Here is a 15,461-nt window from a genome sequence, read left to right on the forward strand (position 1 = left end):
TGGGAGAGGGGAGCAGCCCAGTCCTGGGCACCGTTGCTGACAGAGACAAGCCTCTGCATCTTCTGTGAGGCAAGCTGTGTTTCATTCTGGTGAGAACTGAGGCTGGTTTCTGATCAGCTGAGGTAATCCAAGAAAGAAAACAATCCCTTGATCATAGTAAAAAAAAAGTGAGAAAAAGCAAAAGTAAATTTTACATCAGGATGTATGTATTTAGATGACGGTCTAGGGAAAGGACGGACGCAGAAGATGTTAACTATGGTTATTTGAGTGGGGTTTTAATTGTTTTGTGAAGCCACTTTTGAGTTATTGTTGCTGTTTAAATATCTGTGTGTACGTGAGTGAGAGGGTGCATATCTGCTGCTGACACAGAGGCCAGAAGAGGACATCTGGACCTTCTGTCACCCTCTGCCTGTTCTTTTGAGGCGTGATCTCTCCCTGAACCTGGGGCTCACACTTCCCGAAAGCCAGAAAGGCTCAACGATCCTCCTGTCTCCTCTCTCCACGGTGCTAGGGTCATAGGCGTGTGTGGAACACTTGTATGCAGGTGCTAGGATTTGAACTCCAGTCCCAAGCAGCAAGCCTTGGGAACGCCACACCATCTCTCCAAAATGTCCCCACCCTGTCCCCACCTCTCTCTCTCTTAAAATCTACCACATGTATTTATTTGAGAGAGTGTGTGTGTATGTGTGTGTGTATGTATGTGGAGGTCGAGGTCAGCTAGAGGGAGTTGATCCTCTTCTACCATGTAAATAAATTCTTGGTGTAGAGCTGAGGTGGTTTAGCCATAGGCTTCTCTATCCACTGAACCATTTCAACAGCTCAGTTCTCTGTTTTATACTAAAAATATAATTAGACAAATTTTAGTAAGAAATAGAGATTTGTTTTATCTTGGTATAACTTGAAGAATCTCTGTGAAGAGTGAAAAGGGGTAATTTTATAGCCCTGCACCTGTATGTGAGGTGAAACAGATGGGTCATCGATGCAGGTTTGACATAGCACAGGCCCCTCAGCAATGGTGGGAGGTAGCAGAGCCTTCTCAGCACGGAGGGCGGGCGGGGTGCTTCCCAGATCTCTGTGGATGCCTGTAGGCAGGAGGCTCTGCTGCTGCGAGTTGCCCGATGTGGTCTCAGGTAACAGAGTTCTCTCTCTCTCTGTAGAAACATCCATCCAAACCAGCTTCACCATGACAGTGAAGGTCGATGGTGTGTCTCAAGATGGAACCACGACGTACATCCATAACAAGGTTCACAACCGGACGAGGACCCTCACGTGTGCAGGGGTGAGTGTGTTTCATGTCTCCACAGTCAGTCATGAGCCGCAAGTGCGTCACAGACCTGCTTGTCCACGTGCAATTTGCACACACACTTGGCTCGCATTCATCCCCTTTCCCACCGCCCCCTCACTTACCTGGCCCCTGGCCCCTCCACTGCCCACCCCTGTCATTTGTCTCGGCTCCTCTGTTCCCGTCCCTGACAGGTATTTCCATGTCACAGCCCCACACACACATGGAAACTCTGGTACATAATTTTTAAGTCTAGGTCCCACATATAAAACAGGCACTGGGCTGGTGAGATGGCTCAGTGGGTAAGAGCACCCGACTGCTCTTCCAAAGGTCCAGAGTTCAAATCCCAGCAACCACATGGTGGTTCACAACCATCCATAAAGAGATCTGACTCCCTCTTCTGGAGTGTCTGAAGACAGCTACAGTGTACTTACATATAATAAATAAATAAATCAAAAAAAACAAAAAACAAAAAACAGGCACTGTTTATCGTTTGTAGTTTGGCCTGTTTTGCTGAGTGTAAGGCTTTCTGCCACATCCATTTTTCAAACACCTCATGATGTCATTTTCCTTATTGTTAATAAACTCCGCTTTGTATACGTGCGTGTTTCTTTTCCCCAGTCCTCTGTTGGTCGGCACAGAAGCCTCTTAATTTACATAATCACACACACAAACATGCATATACACATGCACATGCGCATGCACAGCCACAAACCCCGAGCCCGTAGGGCACCTGCTGACTGCTGTTCCTAGGCAATGGAGGACCAAGTCTCGGGTGAACCTCTGCCCTCTGTTCTAGGGTTAGTCCTGCTATCTATGGCTTCGGGTCGGTTATACTGGTTATTGAAAGCTCTGATCCATCTGTGAGCGGGGACAGAGTACCCAGGCCTCCTGGAGTCAGGGACTACTTTTGTAGGCCTCCGCGGTGGGATATAGTGTGTGGCCACTGGATCCACATAAGAATGAACTCTCACTCCGTTATCTGTCGATACTATATTTTCAGAAGCCATCAACTCTGCCGGGCAGTGGTGGCGCACGCCTTTAATCCCAGCACTTGGGAGGCAGAGGCAGGTGGATTTCTGAGTCCGAGGACAGCCTGGTCTACAGAGTGAGTTCCAGGACAGCCAGGGCTACACAGAGAAACCCTGTCTAGAAAGACCAAAAAAAAAAAAAAAAAAAAGAAGAAGAAGAAGCCAGCAACTCAGACCCCGATCCTTGCGACTGCCACATCGGGACTCAACAGGTTCCTGCAGCAGGAGCCCTTGGAGAGGGTCAGAACAGGCAGGGCGTGGAGGAGTTGAGGAGAGGACTCGCTAAACAAGCGATGCTGGCATGGGTTGCCAGGTCTCACGCTGAGGACCTTCTCTGTGCCACTCATTAAATCCTCACAGGAGGTCCACAGGGTAGGAGCTACTATCAAATTCTATTTTATAAAAGAAGAAACAGAGGCCTCAAGAGGTCACAGCAATTGTCCAGGTTGACACAGATGCTAAGTAGAAGGAACAGGATCTAAGCTGTTTTTTTTATCCAGAAGCCCTCTGGTGTTCTTTTATCCAGATGCCTGTGTGTGGCTTTATCCGCATGCAGTCTGCCGAGTTACTCTCAGTAAAAATACAGTTGATTTCTCCCGGGAAGGAGAGCGTTGAACAGGGAATGACTGTGCACTGGCCAGTCCTCGTCTCTTGCTTCCTTCCTGTTGATTCAGAGGGTTTAGAACTCGGATGAGGGCCCTTTCTCCACCTCAGCAACCCCAGCCATGGCTGTCACAGACAAGATGGCATTGGAGAAGTAACTGACGCCCACACAAACACACCCGCCATCTCGCCTCCCATCTAAGCAAGCAGCCTGAGACATTTCTGGAATATATTCTCATCTGTGGGGGATTAAGCTCTTCCGGTCTGTTCTGGGAAAGTCACCAGGATCAAGGTCCCCCTGTGTCCTCACCATCCTGTGTGCAGAAGACACACAAGTCAATTCTGTTGAGCAATGAGGATGGCATGTGTAGAAGTCCCAAAAGCATCTTTGCAGCCCCAGGCAGGAATGAGCAAGATCCCCTTGGCCACCAGAATGGGACACACAGCTGCTCAGTGAGTACTAGTTCCATGGCTGCTGTGACTGGTCACCCTGGCTGGCAGGTCGGAGGCATTTTCCCAGCCCACAGGCCTCTCAAGGAGAGTGGGCTTGGTGGGGTGGGGTTGGGGGTGGGGGGCCTCCCTGCTCCTGGGATGCACCGTGGATAGCCTGCATAACTTTACACCAGTCAGGATTTGGGAGCGTCTCTCCTAGTTATCCACTCTGTAATCCCCTTATTGCTGCAGGGAAATGGTCCCACCTCAAGAAAACAAGGACTTTTTGTGTTAGATGGATATTCGTCACCCTCTTGGGGTTTTTACGTTTCTCTGTATGTATGTGTGAACTGTATGTATGTGCATTTCTGCATGCTTTTGTGCATGCATGTAGAGATCAGAGTTTGGTATTGAGTGTCTCCCTCAGTCATTCTGGCTTTAGATATTGTTAGGTTCATTCACTTGCACCCAGAGCTCACCATAGGCAGCCTTGCTTTAAGGATCTAGGATTCCAGTCTCTTCTCCAGCGTAAGGAATCCCAGGAGGCAGAGGTGGGAACGCTGACCTCGTACATGGCGTTATCCACCAAGCCACCTCCTCCCTAGCCTTTGTTGTTAATTTGATATAAAAAAAACAAAAACAAACCACAGAAAAAAAAAAAACAAAACCCAAACCACTCGCCCCTGAGGTGGTGAGGACGCGTCCATCCTTTTGCCAGGTGCTTTGTAATCTTTCAGAGCGTGGCTTGAGCCTGGAATCCACATCCCCAGGTTGCTTCACTGTGGGCTGTGACAGTGCATCCAACTTGAGCTGTAACTTTTGTTTTTTAAGATTTATTTTATTTATATGTAGCTGTCTTCAGACACACCAGAAGAGGGCATTGGATCCCACTACAGATGGTTGTGAGCCACCATGTGGTTGCTGGGAATTGAACTCAGGACCTTTGGAAGAGGAGTCAGTGCTCTTAACCTCTGAGCCACCTCTCCAGTACCCAAGCTGTAACTCTTAATAAAACGCCTCTGGCTGGAGAGGTGGGTTGTATGAAGGTCATTTGCTGCTTGTCCAGAGAGCAGAGTTCATTCCCCAGCACCCACAGCTGGGGGGTCCACGACCTCCTGTAACTCAGGCCCTGAGGGATCTGATGCATGCTAGCACACACAAATAAAAATAAATTAATCTTTAAAAATGGTAAAATGCCCCACGAAAATTGGAAAAGATTCTTGTATGTTTAAGAAATGTTGCCGTCTCATGGAAGGTGTGCTGGTGTGTGCTGACATTGAATGTGCCTGGTCCTGGTTCCACTGAGTCCTTAGCTACACCTGTGACTGTCAGTCGCAGCAGAGAGGGGAGGAGCTTAGCTTCGCTGGGTATGTGAACCACACACTTTGGCAGGGCAGGCAGCCAGTACTGAGGAGGTGGGAAGCCACTCAAGAAAAGAAAGTTAATCCCAGGGTGACTCTGGGGTGACTCCTGCTTTGGCTTGGGGGATGGGTTAGTGAAAGAAGGACTCCTATCCAGATAACGGAGCAATGTTGAAGGTCCTTGTGGCAGGGTTGGAGCAGAGCTGTGATGGAGAATGGTCTCAGACCTTTGTAGGCTGTACAGCCACATGCCAGGGTGAGGTTTTGCTACATAGTAGGGCCCCAAGTCATCCTGAAGGACTGAGCAGGGGACTCAGTAGACTGCAAAGCATCCACATCTGCCACCCACAGCCTTGGCTTCTGTTGTGGGGAGGAGAGGCTTAAGGGAAGGAGATCTGTGTAGAAAACAGCAAGCTGAAAGTGAAGAGAAGCAGCTATGGTACACACTCTGTCTGGTCACAGCGCTGCATAGGGAGCCCAAGACATGTAGACTGTGATGCTTGTGTGGTGGCTAAGCCTGCGACTCCTGTGCAGTAGAGATTACCGACTGGCCAGGCTGGTGTTCCTGCAAAGTTAGCTTTTCTATGCAGGTGATGTATTTAGTTGTCTGCTGGAGATTGATTCCGATCACTGTAAGTCCCATTGGGTGCTTGCTTTCTAGGAACCATCCTTGGTTGGCAGCTGCTGGCGTTCTCTGAGCTTTTGGCAGCAAGTTCTCCCATTCCGCTCATCTGTTGTTGAAATGATTCGCTCCGGGCTGTGGGTGGCAGGGGTCCTCTTCACTTGCTTTTGTGACGTGGACCTCCTCCTTTCAGAAATGTGCAGAAATCATCGTGGCCCACCTTGGCTACCTGAATTACACACAGTACAGGGTTACTGTGGGGTTTGAGCACCTGAACCAGCCCATCAAGGATATGAACTTCACGGTGAGTGTGCCGTGCAGCCAGCGGCCAGCTTCTGTGACTCCCTTGTTAGGTGGTTTGATGCATCAGGGTCTCGTACAGTTTATCTCGGAAAACCAGCTTAAGTGTGTAGAACTCAAGAATCGCTTAATCAAACAGCCCGGACACTGGAGAAGCCAGGGTGCGCTCAGCCAGCCAGCCATCCCACGCTTAGCTAGCTGCCTGTGATTTAAGGCTGCAGATTCCGTCCTCACATACTTTACTTATTTTAGGAGAGAGAGTCTTCCCACACTCAGATCTTACACACAAGTCTGTTTCTTTGCATGTAGATATTGGTGTTTTCTAGTGAAGGTTGACTTTTGATAGAAAATTAATAATTCAGATGATAATTTATCTGCTAGATTCACCACTTAAAACCATTTCAATAAATGTTGATACTTAAGATTTTGGATCTGTTCTTCAGTATAGAAGTAAAATTTGTTACAACATGTGAAACAGAAGGAAGCAGCATTTTAACCTCCTCGGTAATTGTTACTAATCGTTGGGCACTCTGTCATCCTGTCTTGCCCAAGCCCTCACCATGGGAGAACTGTTTCTGGTAGTCAGGTGTCGCCCCTTCGGGTGCAGATCTGCCTCTTGGTGTCTTGCGCACAGGCGTGCTCACACAGACACTGTCTGACCCCATCCCCGCCCCTGCATTTCCCGTTTCAGTGGAAGACATACAACCCTGCGTTTTCCCGGCTGGAGATCTGGTTCCACTTCGTGTTTGTGGTGCTCACCTTCATCGTGATTGTGAGTAGCGTTTGCCTGAGGGGCTCTGCCTCGGTCACTGAGGGTGGTGCTGCTCTCTGCCAGCTCCAAACTCGGAGCCCTGCTGGGGCTCCCAGTGTGGGCTGACTGGGGCTCTGTGCTGCAAAGAGTGAATGAGGTGTCATTCTGTGCTCTCTCCTGTGTAGTGTGAGAGTCATTGCTGACCACTGGTGTCCAGTGAATTCCCACCCCTGTAAACACCATGTAGCCCTCATAGAAGGGAGCTGCCCTTGTTGGAGTGACAGTCTCAGTGCAGACGTGGCTTTCTTTTGTCCTGAACAGTTGAGTCTTTGGGCTTTTGAAAGCTTGCAGAGATACGATTCTGCAAATGCAAGCTTTTGGTTCATTTGGGACCTGAAGTCTGTGCCCACACTCACTTTGAAGAAACTGGCAGAGCATAGAAGGGTCCTGAGAAAGCCTAGCCGTAAAGACAGAGCGTGCTACTCGGTGGCTGATGGCACCATTCCGCTGTCAGCTGCTCTGCACCTGGTGCTGACGGGGAATGTAGCATTAGGTCTGTATGGCGTGTGGAGATGGCCTCTCCAGCTGCATGGTGTGTTAGAGACCCACCGTGGAGACCAGCACATAGGCATGTGGCAAAGGTGTAGGAAGTGTGGTAGAAAAAGGGCCCTGGACCCTTGACTGGAGGCCATGGAGAATGAAGTGGACCACTGGCCTCCCTCATAGCAAGTCTCACAGAATTTTTTGTTTTGTTTTGTTTTTGGTTTTTCGAGACAGGATTTCTCTGTATAGCCCCAGCTGTCCTGGTGTCCCAGAACTCATTCTGTAGATCAGTCTGACCTAGAACTGAGAAATCTGCCTGCCTCTGCCTCCCAAGTACTGGGATTAAAGGCGTGTGCCACCACTGCATGGCTTTTTTTTTTTTTTTTTTTTTTTTTTTTTTTTTTTTGAGAACTACCTGGTGTCTGGATTCTCCTAGGGCCTAAAGATTGATGCACACAGCCCTAAATATGTTCTTAAATGGGGAAGAGGCCTGAATCTCAGTAGAAAACAGCACACAGGCCAGGAAATTAGTAATTTATGTTAGATGACAGGGAAAAAGGATAACAGCCCTAGATATAACACACTGTACAGTGTGTGAGAGCTGTTTAGAGAACTTTCTCCCAAGGGCTCTACACACACATGGAGGTGTTTGAGAGAATACTTGCCTCTGGGTGGCATGACTTTGCCTCTCGGCCCAAGCCGAAATGCAAGGGTGCGACCCCTGTCACCCGTGGCCACACGCAGCAATCATATTTTTGTTTTGGCTGTCACTGTCACTGATGGGACCACGTTAGTCATTTTAAGCAGTGACTGGCCCAATGGATCCTGCCTGGTACCTCCCTGACTGGGTGAGACTCACCCTGCTGGGGTCCAGCAGGCAGTCAGTGGCTATTTGCTTTGCAGTGCCTGTTTGTACATTCCCTGCGCAAGTTCTCCATGAGGGACTGGGGCATCGAGCAGAAGTGGATGTCTGTCCTCCTGGCCCTGCTGCTGCTCTACAATGGTGGGTGCCGTCTTTATCTCCAATCTTTCCCCGCTCGGATTGTGAGCTGGCAGGCATTTTAAAGAGTGGCCTGGTCCCAGAGTCCCCAGGAGTGCCCGAGGGGAGTCCCTGGGGGAGTATGTCGTGGTGCTCTTCCTGGGCCCCATGTCACACAGGCCACTGCAGATGGTTGGATCCTGAAGAGACACGAAGCTGCAGGCTCAGCAGTCTTGGAACTTGGCTGAGGTGCCCGTGCTCTGTCTCTTCCTCTGTCCCCATTCCAAAAGGCCCTTGCTGCAGTGCAGGAGATTCTCGGGCTGCAGGAGGAGCTGACGCAGGGGCAGATGGCTCTCCGCTAGGATCACTGTTGCAATCTGTTCTGTGCCTTTCAGACATTCAGAAAACAAAATGCTTTGCTACCTGCCCTTGAGCTCTGACCAGGGGAAATCTTGATATTGAGCCCTAAGCTTGAGAGTGGCCGGGGGCTCTGCTGTTTAGCAGCCTCCTCCGGTGGTCTTGACAGCGTTCCGCCTTCTCCCTTCCAGACCCTTTCTTCCCACTCTCCTTCTTGGTGAATAGCTGGTTCCCGGGGATGCTGGACGACTTCTTCCAGTCTCTGTTCCTGTGTGCCCTGCTGCTCTTCTGGCTGTGCGTGTATCATGGGATACGGGTCCAGGTAAGCAGACAGACAGAGCTTCAGAATATGGTCCCACGAGATGGTCTCTGGCCCACGCTGCAGAGCAGGGACAAAATGTGTGGAAGCGTTTGGGGTTTCTGCATGTCTGTTAGAATAAGACACTGTTTGCTGTATATCTTACTTTTTCCCTACTGTTTGTTTTTAGGGAGAGAGAAAATGTTTAACTTTCTATTTGCCTAAGTTCTTCATCGTTGGACTGCTGTGGCTGGCTTCTGTCACTCTGGGAATATGGCAGACGTGAGTAACGCAACGCTTCTGGGTGTGAAACGTCAGCCCTGGAAAGTGCTGACAACAGAGGGCAGGCTGAATCTGCCTGCCCTGCCATCTCACCCAATTGACAGCTTCTGCCCAGCATAGTCACATAACTGGATCCAAGGAATTGGGCTTGGCTTGTGTGGCTTGCACTAAAAGGGTCTTCTAGCCTAAGTAGAAGGTGAGAACGCCTGTGTCATCGTAACCTTCTTCAGCAAGAAATGACTCGGTTTGCTGGGACAGCAGACATGCTGCGATCCCCTCATGCACCTCAGACACTCTGATCCTTGCAGAGCTTCAGGCTTGACCCTGCTTAGAGTCACGTGACCCTGCTTAGACTGCCGTGATCCTAGTTAGACCCACATCCCTTTCTGTGACTAACTGCTTCCAGGCCTGTGTAGCACTGCCTAGCTCCTCAGAGACCCTGCTCAGCCCCTGATCAGCGTGGTTGGTCTGTGGCTTTTCATGCGTCTTTCGTGCCACCGTGGCCTGATGCGTTCTGCGGCATCCCTGCCACATGCCACTTACTTCCCTGAAGCTCAGGTCCCATGCCAATGCTAATTCTGACATTTAAGCTCATGCACTTTATAGTTACTTATTATCTATTTGGCTTGCTTTGCCTTCGTCTATCTCACATGTCTGGGTATGCCATTGAAATAGCCCCTGGGGCTGGAGAGATGGCTCCGTTAAGCGTACTCTTCCAGAGGACTCAAGTGTACTCCCAGCTCCCATGTCAGGTGACTTAGAACCACCTATGACTCCTCTAGGGGAGCCTACAGCTCTGGGCTCCAGCGTCACCTGCACTCATGTGCACACAGCACTCACAGAAACACAATGAGCAAAAGATAAGCCTTAGCTACATAAGGCATTAATAACCCTGCCCCTTCGCCACACTGATGAGCATGGACACAGTAGGCATGTTCCCTTGCCGGCTTAGTGCTGGATGCTTTCTCAGTGTATAATACAGGATTGCTATTTTAAAATCCTCCAGTGGTTGTACCAAGTGCTATACAAGCAAAAAGACAAATGAAAAATCCAAGTTGGGGGAAGTGTGAAGTGTAGAGTAAGTGCTCTTATTAATCTGTATTTTCAACATCATCCTTTTAGATTTAATGAATTAAATGATCCCATGTACCAGTATCGGGTTGACACCGGAAACTTTCAGGTAAGCAGTATCCATGAAGACTCCAGACAGACATGCTGATCTTCTTTGATGAAGTGCCTGGTTTAGCTTCTAAATGGCTGTTGAGATAGGAATATAGAAAGTTCAGGAGTGGGATATAGGCTGGGGAGACAGCTCACTTGCTCAAGTCCTTGCCACACAGGCATGAGGACCTCACCAGTGAGGGTGATAGACTGAGGGCGAACACTGGTCTCGCTAGGTACTGGGGAACCAGAGGAGGAAGACTCCGGGGTGAGGGGCCAGAGCGGGGTGTCCTAGGAGGAGCTTAGCTCAGAAAGGGGCGTCAGTACTGCGGGGTGGGGAGCTTGGAGCCAGCTGTAGGCAGGGCAGAGCTTCAACGGGGTTTTCTGGGTGGAGGCTGGGTTGAGGAAGAGTCAGTGAAAGTCCAACGTTTAGAGAAATTGGTGGTTACAGACTGGTCTGCTCTTGCCTTTGTGTTTGTCTGGCCTGGTTCATCATTTCTGTGGGAAACTGAGGCAGGAAGGAAGGCTACAGAGTTAGGAGCTAGACTGCAAGGGTAGGCAGCGCAGGCCACTACAGGTCCAACTGGAGACTAAGCCCCTTACGTTTCTTCATCTGTGAAATGGGGGCAGTAATGGAATCTCTTTCATCACACAAGGGATGTAGAGCTCTTGGCCAAATGTCGCAGACAGGACTTCATCCTGAATTGTCAGCAAGCCCTTCCCTTCCCAGCCAGGCCATCTGCGATATAGCTTCAAGGGCCTCAGAACAGGGGGTAGCCCACACCCTTTACTGAAGGATACTGCAGGGATCAAAGACTGCCAGGGTGCTGGGAACAGTTGTCCTGCCCCTCCCCGCGATGAGGAAACAACCAGACTGAGGGTTCTTCCACAGCAGGAGCTGAACCCTGCTCTTTGACCTGCAGTCGCAATCTCGATGCTGTGACCATGAGAGAGCGGCTCTGCTTCAGAGAGATCAGGAAAGGTGTAGACACTCCTACCCACGGGAGCCTCATAGGCAGGGGGGCTCAGTGAGGAGGACATACATCATCTGGAACCTGCTCTCACCAGAGCCACTGACCTCTGACCCTCAGCAAGGGATTTCCCACCCTCCGACTGGAAGGGAATGCTCATTCCAGCCCCTCCTTTCTCAGGAACTCTGAGGCCCAGAACAGTCAAAGACTTGTATGAGGACCAGCTGGGTCCAGCCCTCGTTGGCATGACCTTTGTCCTCAGTAGCACAAGGGTCAGGCCCCACCCCAGGCAAAGTCATCAGCCGCTAGCAATTGCTCAGCACACTCTGGCCTTGGGTTCTATTAGGCCAGGCACCTGTGCTTGTGTCTATGTGATCGTGACATGAGGTGCCCTGCTTGAGGGGCCCTTCCTGATGCTGTGGCAGTGTGGGTGACCCAAGGCTCTGGGTCGATTGCTGTGGGGGTGCTAGAGGACACACGAAAGCCTAGTCTCAACCTCACCCACCTCCTTTTTTCCAGGGCATGAAGGTCTTCTTCATGGTGGTGGCCGCTGTGTACATTTTATACCTTCTATTCTTGATAGTGCGAGCATGCTCCGAGCTCCGTCATATGCCTTACGTGGGTGAGTGCCATGCTGGGAAGCATAGGGCACCAGGGGCCACACCCCCAGAAGCCCTTGGCCCTAGGAAGCCAAGAGATTCCTCAAGAAGGATTAGCAGTGTTGAAAGAACCCTTTAGAGTAGAATTCAGTGGCCCCTGGTGCCACAGAGCTACGTGAGCTGCCCGGGACCTGTAAGGATCATTAATAACAATGTCCTTCACTGGGGCGAGCCACATGATTGAGAGGCCTTCGCCAGAAACCACTGTGTTGGCCCTGCTGTACGTAGCCTTTCCTAGCCACAGTAGAACAGACTTAGAGCATGCAAGGGTGAGGGCCTGCCCAGGGGTGGATTGGTTTTTGTTTTTGATTTTGTTTTTGTGTGTCAAACTCTGAGGTGAAGTGGAATTTGCATCTTCTTCTTTTTTCAGATCTCAGGTTAAAGTTTTTGACTGCGTTGACCTTTGTAGTGCTAGTTATTAGGTAAGACTTCACTGTGGGAGGGTGTGTGTGTGGGGAGGGGGGGCTCATGTATGTGTGCGCCTGCGTGTGCTTGGGTGTGCGTGCATGTGTGCCTATCTGGATGTGCATGCATTATGTGTCTGGGTGTGTATTCATGTGTGTGGGTGTGCTTGGGTGTGCGTGCATGTGTGCGTATCTGGATGTGCATGCATTATGTGTCTGGGTGTGTATTCATGTGTGTGCGTGTGCTTGGGTGTGCGTGCATGTGTGTGTCTGGAGCCAGAGGGTTAACATGAGTATCTTCCTTTTCCATTTTCCATGTTTAATGTTAACTAATGTGTGTGTTGGGATGGTACAAATGTATGTGGAGGTCAGAGGAGAAGGTGCAGGAGTAAGTTCTCTGCTCGCTCCTCCATGTGTGATCCAGGGACAGCTCTCAGGTAGTCAGGCTTGGCCACAGGCATTGTAACCTGCTGAGCTATTTTGTTAGCTCAGCTCTCTGTCTTTCTCTGGACCCGGAGCTCACTAATAGGTTAGGCTGGCTATCCGACAGTCTCTGTGTCTGCATGCCCCAGCTCACTTCCCAATGCTTACAGATGCCCTCTGCCACTCCCACGCTCCCAGCTTTTACCTACGTGCCAGGCACCTGAACTCACGTCCTCGAGGTGACATGATGGGCCTCAAGCCTCTCCACAGCCCCGGGACTTCATGATGATTTAACACTTCATTTCCTTTCTCCCTGTTATCTCCTTGCATGGAGTTGATTCAGGGTGTTTGTGGCCACACATATCCACAAAGTCAGAGGGATGGTGTCTTAGGGTTTTGTTGCTGTGATTAGACACCATGACCACTACAACTCTTACAAAGGAAAACCTTTAGCTGGGGCTGGCTTACAGTTCTGAGGTCTAGCAGCATGGCAGCATGCGGCAGACGTGATACAGGAGAAGGAGCTGAGAGTTGTACATCTGGGGCCACAGGCATCAGGAAAAGAACTGTGTACCACTGAGCCTGGGCTTCCTCTAACAAGGTCACACCTAATAATGCCACTCCCTATGGGCCAGTCATCAAAACATGTGAGTCAATGGGGCCACAGCTCCTGATCAGTTATCCAACAGCCGGATGGTGCTGGTGCACGCCTTTAATCCCCGCACTCCGGAGGCAGAGGCAGGTTGATCTGAGTTCGAGGCCAGCCTGGTATACAGAGCAAGCTCCAAGACAGCCAGGGCTACACAGAGAAACCCTGTCTCAGGGGGTGTGGGGAGGAAGCTATAATGGCCTCGGTTACAAACGTTCCATCATAAGTGCCCGGGCGTGTGAGGCATGTTAACCCACATTTACCCAAACCCTGCACATTTACAGTCAACTGCATCACGGAAGCATAGCCTGCAAAGTTTCCTGAAGGGTGCATGTGCCTAGAGACCTTTTTGGTGCTGAGGACAGGGCCCTGTGTGAGCAGTCAGCAGTCAGCAGGCATCAAGGGGAAGCCACTGTTGGGACAGGTGGCAGCCATCCACAAAGCCCTCCCCCAGGCAGTGTTTGCTGGACTATGTTCTAAGACACAACTTGGTTAGTCTTGATCTCTACTCCCTAAAAGCTAAAGCTGCCCAGCAGAGGCCTACGCTCCTCTTTGGTTGCATTGGTTTTTTTGTTTTGCTTTTCCCTGGAGCAAAAATGACTGGGGGTGGGGTGTCAAATAGTGTGTCTATAGAAGCATAGAAATTTCTTGTTAAGTCTTGCTGAGGTAAGCCCTTCTGTGTTTCTACATGGTGGCTCCCTCTTCTCTTTCAGCATCGTCATCCTCTACCTACGGTTTGGAGCACAAGTGTTGCAGGACAACTTCGTAGCAGAACTGTCGGCTCACTACCAGAACTATATCCTTGTCTCGGAGAGCTGGGCCTTGGAGCCACACTGTGTTCATGGCTAGCACCTTAGCCTTAGACATTTATGAGGGGATCAGTCAGTCCCTTTTGACCTGTGCTCAGCAGGCCTCAAGCATGGCTTGCCCTCCTTCTTGGCTTCCTGTTGGCCCTGGGAAGGGTGAGTTTCATCCGTCCTCCTCCTGAGGTAGGAGACTGACACACAGCAGGGCTGAGTCACTGCACAGCCTGAATCCAAAAGGATGACCACACTAGACCATTCTCGGTGCTCTGCTGCTTGCTTCTTGTGGGCAGTCCTGAGAAACTGAACAGTTGCAGATTCAAATCCCCAGTCAGTCCAGAGCTGTTGACTCCCTTAGACAGACAGACAGACAGACATCCCGAGCGCACACCGAGGACCAGCCAGGGATTGGAGTCCTGGGTGCTGAGAGCACCTTCTAAGCTTCATTCAGGTGTAGCCAGGTGCCAGCATCGCCATGGTGTCAGCTTGAGTCTGTGGGAAAGCTCACACAGCGCTGAAGCTCTAGTTCCGCTGTGCCCACATCCGGTCCATAGCTTGTTGCTCTTGCTGTCCCTGTCTGAGGTCAGGCTGAGGGACAGCAGCTGTGTTGGGATGAACGGGGCTTCTGTTGTGTCCCTTGTGACTGAGCTCCAGCTGTCAGGTGCTCGGGGGTCTGTGTGTGGAAGAGGTGAGGACACTTCAGGTTTGCATTTCTTATGTCAGCAGACCTCAATCCCTCCTGTCCTTCAGGAGTCAAAAACCTATATGGCACTAAGCCCCTGAGGCCCCTTATGGCACCTGGCCATGAGCTGGAGCTGCGGCGTCCTGGTATCTGGGCTGGACCCCCATCTGGTTTATCCTGGAAAGGGCTGTAGGGAATGGGAGGCAAAGGGCTTGTGTGTCCAAACCCATGCTTCTCCCTTGACCGTCAACACCAGCTGAATTCCTGTCTTTCTATGGCCTGTTGAACTTTTACTTGTACACGCTGGCCTTTGTGTACTCTCCGTCGAAGAATGCCCTGTACGGTAAGTCACCATGGCTCTGGGTCGCATTGGCTCAGGTGTTCCCCAGGTGTAGGGCACTGTGACTCACTGTGCCTTCTGTTAGGACAGAGGCAAAAGGCAGCTAAATGGTGTTTGGAACCATAGTATCGCAATCTCACAGAATGCCTCGGCCAAGTCCAGACGGGGCTTGGGATCCATCAGACTCCCACCTAGACTAATAACACAAAATGCTGTCATTAAAAAGGCTTTTGTTGTCTTTCAGAGTCCCAGCTGAAGGATAACCCTGCGTTTTCCATGTTGAACGACTCTGACGATGACGTGATTTACGGGTAAGTCGCCGCCACCTCGCGCAGCCCGCCTGGCTCTGCATGCGTCCTCACTCGCAGTATTTGAAAGCTGTCTCCATGGCAGTAGACTGTTAATGGCTTAGTTTTGTGTCCCTTGTGTGGATTTAGTAGCATTCCGTTTTGCAGAATGCATGCAGGGTGTGGTAACTACAGAACTATTCTGGGGTGCTGAGAGTCAAGTTGGAGAGAGTGGGCTTTT

At 50.6% G+C, this 15,461-nt stretch overlaps 1 protein-coding gene across 8 annotated transcripts in view; it reads left to right on the top strand.

Annotated features, from left to right (window-relative positions):
• The window catches only part of Tmem181a (transmembrane protein 181A), a 51,589-nt gene that overhangs the window by 32,674 nt on the left and 3,454 nt on the right, over positions 1-15,461 (top strand). For 6 of the 8 annotated variants that reach the window (XR_876333.2, XM_030250141.1, XM_030250142.1 and 3 more), the window contains exons 5-16: positions 1,158-1,279; positions 5,525-5,635; positions 6,323-6,403; positions 7,829-7,928; positions 8,453-8,583; positions 8,750-8,841; positions 9,964-10,021; positions 11,493-11,595; positions 12,003-12,054; positions 13,822-13,904; positions 14,847-14,936; positions 15,178-15,244. Coding sequence is in view for 6 of the 8 variants with exons in the window: in XM_030250141.1 (XP_030106001.1) it covers positions 1,158-1,279; positions 5,525-5,635; positions 6,323-6,403; positions 7,829-7,928; positions 8,453-8,583; positions 8,750-8,841; positions 9,964-10,021; positions 11,493-11,595; positions 12,003-12,054; positions 13,822-13,904; positions 14,847-14,936; positions 15,178-15,244 (1,090 nt within the window). In the remaining 2 variants the exon portion in view is untranslated. Of the gene's footprint in view, positions 1-1,157; positions 1,280-5,370; positions 5,636-6,322; positions 6,404-7,828; positions 7,929-8,452; positions 8,584-8,749; positions 8,842-9,963; positions 10,026-11,492; positions 11,596-12,002; positions 12,055-13,821; positions 13,905-14,846; positions 14,937-15,177; positions 15,245-15,461 lie in introns of all 8 variants that reach the window. The other 2 variants (XR_003952212.1, XM_030250144.1) reach the window with 2 other exon arrangements.

Source organism: Mus musculus, chromosome 17 (assembly GCF_000001635.26).
Source record: "Mus musculus strain C57BL/6J chromosome 17, GRCm38.p6 C57BL/6J".
Classification (NCBI taxonomy): domain Eukaryota; kingdom Metazoa; phylum Chordata; class Mammalia; order Rodentia; family Muridae; genus Mus; species Mus musculus.